The 7,826-nt window shown below is 37.5% G+C and overlaps 2 protein-coding genes across 2 annotated transcripts; both read left to right on the top strand.

Annotated features, from left to right (window-relative positions):
* Window positions 1-1,948: 1,948 nt before the first annotated feature.
* LOC118752964 (two pore potassium channel protein sup-9-like) lies at window positions 1,949-3,536 on the top strand (the record flags this gene model as incomplete). Its single annotated transcript, XM_036487811.1, is given in 2 exon segments — window positions 1,949-2,350; window positions 2,589-3,536. Coding segments are annotated over 2 exon segments (697 nt in total), but the record flags the coding sequence as incomplete, so codon positions are not given.
* A 1,138-nt stretch (window positions 3,537-4,674) lies between these two features.
* Window positions 4,675-7,411, top strand: LOC118752965 (tubulin beta-2 chain-like). The gene is given in 3 exon segments (XM_036487812.1): window positions 4,675-6,091; window positions 6,180-6,791; window positions 6,793-7,411. Coding segments are annotated over 3 exon segments (1,341 nt in total). The 5' UTR covers window positions 4,675-5,698; the 3' UTR covers window positions 7,129-7,411.
* Window positions 7,412-7,826: the final 415 nt, after the last annotated feature.

Raw genomic sequence — 7,826 nt, forward strand, 5'->3', positions numbered from 1 at the left:
AAATTATATCCACAATTGAACACAATATGCTGAATACTCTAAATAAAAAAATGATATTATTGGTGGTTACGAATGACTTTCCATGATCTAGTATGTGATCAAACAATAACCATTAGGTGCCAAGGTACGGCGGAAGAGTCATCAATTCAGTGTAGACTGTAGCCTAAAAATGGTTGTGTACCACTCCGAATTCACTGTTCAATGACACGTGACATGAGCAACCACATCGCGACCCGCGTCGAATACTTTCAAAGCTGTGGCGTTTCTGTTCATTCATACGACATGGCTCAACCATGTATCGTTGTAAAGCTCATACTGCTCAACACTTCATCTTCGGCGGTATTCACCATAGGCAAGGCGCAAAGGCCCGTAAATATTCGGCATAATCTTTCTATTGAAAACTCTAAGAGTCCCTTCATTGAAACTAAACTAAATTAGTATGGGGCCACCCATGAGGTACTTTTCAGATAAAAAAACATCGACAGCAGTTCACGTGGGCCAAAGTTAGCCATAGTACATGCCGAGGAATTGAAAACCTCCTTTAATAATTTAATATTTTGCGTCTGGCGCAAGGCAGTAATAGTAGGTAGTAATAGTAGAGCAGCTGATTTGATTTTTTTAAATTACCTGGTGTCTAAACTGTCAAATATTGTAAATTTTTTACGAAAATTCTTAACTTGAAAAAGGATACAAAGTATGCTTTCAAATGTTCTGTTTGACTAAATATTAACGGTTATTTTTAAGCGAAAATACAACCGTCTTCAATGCTCATAAAAATTTAGGAGTACCCTTAAATTCTTCATGACACAATAATTGGAACTAAACGAAATTAGAATGGGACCACCCTTTCCGAACAATCGGCAACGGTTCGAGTGGTACAAAGTTATCCAGTAAAATATGTTTGTGCATAAAAAAATATTTAGATGAATTGTTAACCTTCCACCTTGTTGAAGTCGGTTAAAAATTATTTTCAGTGATGAGTTTCGAACGTCTTCCGGATACAAAAAATTAACGGGAATCAGTATCGTCATCTATGGCGGTTTCCTTCGAAGAAGCCCAATTGAGTTGTCGGTCTTTGGCATGGATGACTTTTCTATTTTTATCAGATTCCAGTTTTCTAAGTCTATTCTGGAATGGGAATGCCTACCTTGGTCTTCTTGCATTTTGTACTGAACTGGTTAATGTTTGGCCGTGAAGTCTGGCAGCATCGTGGGGGACGATTTCGTCAGTAGAGTTCTGCAGTAAAGTATCCAATTGTCCATTTATGTTCGCACGTCAAAACATAACCGAAAGTAACACCAGTCAAGACAGTAATTACACTACTGAGGTCAGATACCGATATGCATATCGTCGGTGATACTGCAAAACGTGCTATGTCACTTATTACCTCTGGTGCGTCTGGCAATCGTTCATCTTCATCAGCCGTTTTGCAGTATCACCGACGATATTTTGGTCTGACACATGGATCATCTGGTTTGGAAGGTCAAGAGCTGCTGTGTGTTCCTCACACCGAGTGGAATATTGATCTAGGAGGGAGGGGTAAGGCGATATTTAAATATGTGCTCAGTAGTCTAACTACATTTTGCAAAAGTAAAACTGTTTCTTAAATAGAAAGCTAGAAAGTTGTTTAGTTTTCCCATGATTTGTTAGGTAGGTTTCACTGATAATTCTACAAATTTCTTAGATTTTACCAGTGAAAAAAAAATTAATTCTAGTGTCTCATCATGTTTCTTGTTTTTATATGTACATACATAAGTAGATAGGCTAATCTAGTTCTCTTGGCCTTACTTATGGTTACGGAGACGATAGCATAGCTATACACACTTTACTTAATTTAATTTCGGTCTTGATTAAACAGTGGCCAGATGAAACCGAGAGAATGTGTTCGATATACATAAGAAGAAAATTTACGTACAAAGATAAATTTTGTCCAAATAATTTCGTTACAGGTGGGTATTCCGTTGGGTCTCGTCATGTTTCAGTCGATCGGAGAACGTCTAAACAAATTCGCGTCGGTGATAATACGTCGTGCAAAACGCTACATGCATTGCACCCAAACCGAGGCAACAGAAATGAATCTTATGTTAGCGACAGGCATGCTTTCGTCCATCATAATTACCACTGGCGCAGCAGTCTTTTCGCGCTATGAGGGCTGGAGTTATTTCGACAGTTTCTATTACTGCTTTGTGACGCTCACAACCATCGGGTTCGGTGACTATGTGGCGTTGCAAAACGATCAGGCGCTGATCAATAAACCCGGCTATGTGGCGCTCAGTTTGGTGTTTATACTATTTGGACTGGCAGTAGTCGCCGCCAGTATCAATCTACTGGTGCTACGCTTTATGACAATGTAATGGGCAAACAGTTTCGTACGCATAAGCCACTACATCAGTGGTCAATCTGTAAAGCGACACTTGCCCGCCGTTATGTGATAGAGACAATGGTGTCGATAATCCACAACGGGTACTTGCATGTGTCGCATTACAGACTGCATATGTACAGATACATATGTATCTATCATAGAAATACATAAGTTATATATATGTACATATTTTGATAGTGTGATTTGAATAATTACTCATTTTTAGGCAAGCTGAAGACGCCAAGCGTAACGAACAGGATGCTCAGCAAGCCGCAGCTGCCGCTGCTGCTATCTCTAGTCAACCGATTGCCTACGATGTCGAATCAAGCAATTTCAATATGCATGGCAAATTGCTAGCTAATTCAAATTATACAACGGAGTACGATGAAACCGTATCAATCTGTTCATGCACATGCCTCGGCGGTACAAGGTGCCTCAATCATGAGACATTCGCTGATCCCGACTTTCGGCCAACTGATATTATTGAGAGTACTTTGAGTCTGAAGCGTGCGTCAGTTTGATATACATATGGGCTCCAACATGGCGACGGGAAAAAAATGTTGCTGTGATTGTCTGCATATCTTGTAAGGTTCTGCCAAGTGTAGGAGATAAACGTTGTAGGTTGCCATAAAATATTTTTTTTTTTAACCACAAAGTTTCCGAAATTAGAACATGTAGTATGTAGTATGATAAAAACATAACAAGGTAAAATCATTGAGAGGCAGTCTGACGTTTGCCAGCAATAGGTTTGTTCCGCAAGCTACTTGTAGAAAAACTCGAACAAAGTTCAAACTGTCATACTTACAAAAATTTTAGTGAACGGACGTGTTGTGCTATAATATTATCAGCACTAACGGGCTTTTACAAGATATGTATTTGCATATGTAAATGTAACTTTTTTGTTTGTACCGTATGTACCATATATTAAATTGTATCAGAAAATTAGCATTTACATACGGGGATAAATATCTTGTAAGTACTGTTTCGTTAATGCATTTTTGTATGTTTGAAACATTAATACAGCCATATACTTACAACAGTAGTACAAGTGTATGGTTAGAGTACGCATACGCTCTGAGAAACCACACGTGTTAAATGGAAATGAAGGTTCATTTATACTGGCACGTATGTACATATACACAGCAGCAAGTTCATGCCACGAACCGCGATGTCGTATGCATAAAACTTCTACTGGGATAATTTAAAAATTCAAAACTCAAACTCACACCCACGTTCTCATTTTCAATCTCAAACAACAACAATTGTGAACAATTTAATTTTTTTATTTTCAATTTTATATGATTTTAAAATGTTGGCAAACGTCAGAACAAAATCATGGCCGACGAATTGAGAGAATGAATTTACCTTGTAATGTTTTTATCATGCCTGTAATCACGATAAAAACATTACAAGGTAAATTCATTCTCTCAATTCGACATTTTAAAATCATATAAAATTGAAAATAAAAAAATTAAATTGTTCACAATTGTTGTTGTTTGAAATTGAAAATCAGAATGTGTGTGTGAGTTTGTGTTTTGAATTTTAAAATTATATTGTTGGCAAACGTCAGACTGCCTCTCAATGGTTTTACCTCATTATGTTTTTATCATGGTTTGTAACCATGGTACAATAATTACTGGTATTGTCTTCCCAGAGAGTTTTGCTTCACATTGAAATTCGTGCTCCCTTATTTTCATTTTGACGCAGTTCAATGTTGATTCTTTACTTTTATTTGGCTTTGCTTTTTGTTTTCGCTCAATTTGATTATTATAATTTTTCAAAACAAAAGAAAAAACGTTTGAAATTAAGTGCCCCATACAAATTTTGAATTAATTTGCAAGCAAATGTTTATTCTAGCTTTTGCAAGATGGTTTTTTTTTTAAATACGTGAACATATATGGTATATGGGGTATGGAAATATCCCTTTTCCCTAACAGTAAACATTTTAATGTGGGCAACAATGATACCTGTAATTATTGTACCATGGTTACAAACAAAATGTATTCAACAAAGTGTGATTGAATTTGATATTGCTCTTAGAGCGTGTGTGAATCGGTAACAAAGTTCGCGGAAAGTAAATTTTTGAAAACCATGAGGTGAATAAAATTTCAGTAGCTCGTGAGGCTAGTGAAATTTTTGACAAATGCATAGAAAATTTTGACAATCGCAAAGATTGTTGATGTGTGCAATTTTTCGTTAAATAAAAGCTTAAATTGATGAATTGCAATCAACGATGGTAGATGTTTTCTTAAAATATTAATTTCACTTCAATTTGTAATATTTTATTCCGCATAAAACTGCGGTTATCAAAAATTTACTGCTGTCAAAAAATAAATCATTTCACACAGCAGATTGGCAGAACTTTGTTACCGATTCATACGCGCCCTTAGAAGAAAAGTCAAATAGAAAATTTTTTTTATAAATTTTGAATCACTTGTTTATTTTTTGGCATAATAGTACCTTAAAAGAGACCCTACCTGAGTTGTCAATCACACCTTGTTTAATACATCTTGGTTATAAATGTTTTGTTGAGAGAAATATATTTAGCTGACTATTTTCTCAGTGTAAGAATAGAGAAGAAATGCGTTGCATTCCCGTTGTCCTATATGTATAAAGGAGCTTAGAAATTAGTATGAAACTGACTAGGTCAATGGAATCACTTTTCCCCATATGCAGTAATATATGTACATACATTCATGTTACTATAGTATGGAAAGAAATAAGAAATGTAATACATTAAAATTTGAGGAATGTAAGATGGCAAATAACGAATTTGGAATTACTTATGTAGAGATTAGTTGGAGCAAGATCTCAAGCAAAGCAATGATTACTTTGAGTCCGAAACACTCTCACTCTCGTGCATGTACCGTGGTCGCAGTAACATTGCTCCGAGAATTCATTCAGAAAATCGTATATTTCAGATTTTTTCACATTAAACATATTTCGAAAAGATTTCAGTCAGGCGAAGGCGTATTAAATAATTCGATTCTTAAATTGCAAAAATACTCTTATTGTGATTTCGCCAATGTGTTCTGCATGTCCACAATAACAGCGACGAGAAGTACGCCTTGATCTGGTGTTAAATTGCCAAACGGTCAATTATTAAAAGTCGCAAGGGTTTGGTTGAGGCCGTCGGGATTTTCTCGCAAAAAAATCTTTGGAACTATCGTTTTCAAACCAAACGTACCTACAAGAGCCTCTGTATTTACTAGAGCTCAAGAAAACATTAAGGCTTAACATAAGCAGCAGCGACAGCGACGTTTTTACACCCACTCCATCCTAAAAATCAAGTAATTTAAGGGCCGTGTATAGTTGGAGTTAGCGCCGCCAATAAATATGCGGGAAATTGTACATATTCAGGCCGGGCAATGTGGTAATCAGATTGGAGGAAAGTTTTGGGAAGTGATATCTGATGAACACTGCATCGATGCCACTGGTACCTATTATGGCGATAGCGACTTGCAGCTGGAACGCATTAACGTCTACTATAATGAGGCGACAGGTGCCAAATATGTACCTCGAGCCATTCTTGTCGACTTGGAACCGGGCACCATGGATTCGGTACGCTCTGGCGCCTTCGGGCAAATCTTCCGACCAGATAACTTTGTGTTCGGCCAATCTGGCGCGGGCAACAACTGGGCCAAAGGCCATTACACAGAAGGCGCTGAGTTAGTCGATTCAGTTCTCGATGTGGTAAGGAAAGAGTCTGAAGGATGTGATTGCCTACAGGTTTGTATTTTAAATGCAAAAGAATTATACTTACCCACTATAAGCATTAAATTGCACTTGCTTTCATGTTTTTTCTTGTAATCTCTAGGGATTTCAATTAACGCATTCTCTTGGCGGTGGTACCGGTTCCGGTATGGGCACATTGTTGATTTCGAAAATTCGGGAGGAGTATCCCGACCGTATTATGAACACATTTTCAGTTGTACCTTCACCTAAAGTGTCTGATACTGTAGTGGAGCCCTATAATGCCACACTCAGTGTGCACCAGCTGGTGGAAAATACCGATGAAACATATTGCATCGACAACGAAGCTCTTTATGACATCTGCTTTCGCACACTCAAACTAACCACACCAACATATGGCGATCTTAATCATTTGGTTTCGGCTACAATGTCTGGTGTTACTACTTGCCTTCGCTTTCCTGGCCAGCTAAACGCAGATCTTCGAAAGTTGGCTGTGAATATGGTGCCATTTCCACGTTTGCACTTCTTCATGCCTGGTTTTGCACCATTAACATCTCGTGGATCTCAGCAGTATCGTGCACTTACCGTGCCAGAGCTAACGCAACAAATGTTCGACGCTAAGAATATGATGGCTGCTTGTGATCCCCGTCATGGTCGTTACTTAACTGTGGCAGCTATCTTTAGGGGTCGTATGTCTATGAAGGAGGTTGACGAGCAAATGTTGAATATCCAAAACAAAAAATAGCAGCTTTTTCGTGGAATGGATTCCAAATAATTGCAAAACCGCGGTGTGTGACATTCCTCCCCGTGGTCTAAAGATGTCGGCCACATTCATTGGTAACTCAACAGCCATCCAGGAATTATTTAAAAGAGTTTCCGAACAATTCACGGCAATGTTTAGACGCAAAGCTTTCTTGCATTGGTACACCGGAGAGGGCATGGACGAGATGGAGTTCACCGAGGCCGAAAGCAACATGAATGATTTAGTTTCCGAATACCAACAGTATCAAGAAGCGACCGCCGATGAGGAAGGCGAATTCGACGAGGATGAAGAAGGAGGTGGTGATGAATAACAGCTGGATCATATTGACTGACATGCAGAGAGTTGGCCATAGGTCGTGAGTGAGGAGTTTTGATAAATTTTAACGCTGCGTCTTGTGCGCTCTATAATAGCATACATATGTATGTGTGTAAATTTGGATTGTGATATTAGTTTTTACTTTGCTCCTCAACAAGGAAATTGTGTTCATGATATTCGATTCTAGTGTGATTTATTTTCCCTAAAATCTTTTTGAATAATCTGTTTATATAAACGACTAAAATACATATGAATTACATTTGGATTGAATGTACCAAATTAGAAAGATTGTTTGCATACATACATACATTTGTGCTCTAATATTGAATCCTATAGAAAGTTCCAAGCGAGCAACATTTACAGAAACATTTGGGTACATTCCTCCATAGTTGTATTTGTAGACATTCGAGGATACCTACACTGACGGGAAAAAAAATTAAAATTAAAAAAAATCCTGCTAAATTTAAAAAAATACGCATACGAAATAACACCAACCCAACTCGTTTTAAATTTGAGTGTGTACACTGAGGGAAAAAATTTTAGAATTAAAAAAAAAAACGTGCTAAATTTAAAAAATACGCATATGAAAGAGCACCAACCCAACTCGTTTTAAATTTGAGTATGTACGTTATAAAATATGTCGGTGCGAAGTGCACAGAAGCATTTTCGTTATACGAAATTAAAATTAAAAAG

Source organism: Rhagoletis pomonella, unplaced genomic scaffold (genome assembly GCF_013731165.1).
Source record: "Rhagoletis pomonella isolate Grant_MI unplaced genomic scaffold, Rhpom_1.0 Rhpom_scaffold_02009, whole genome shotgun sequence".
NCBI lineage: Eukaryota > Metazoa > Arthropoda > Insecta > Diptera > Tephritidae > Rhagoletis > Rhagoletis pomonella.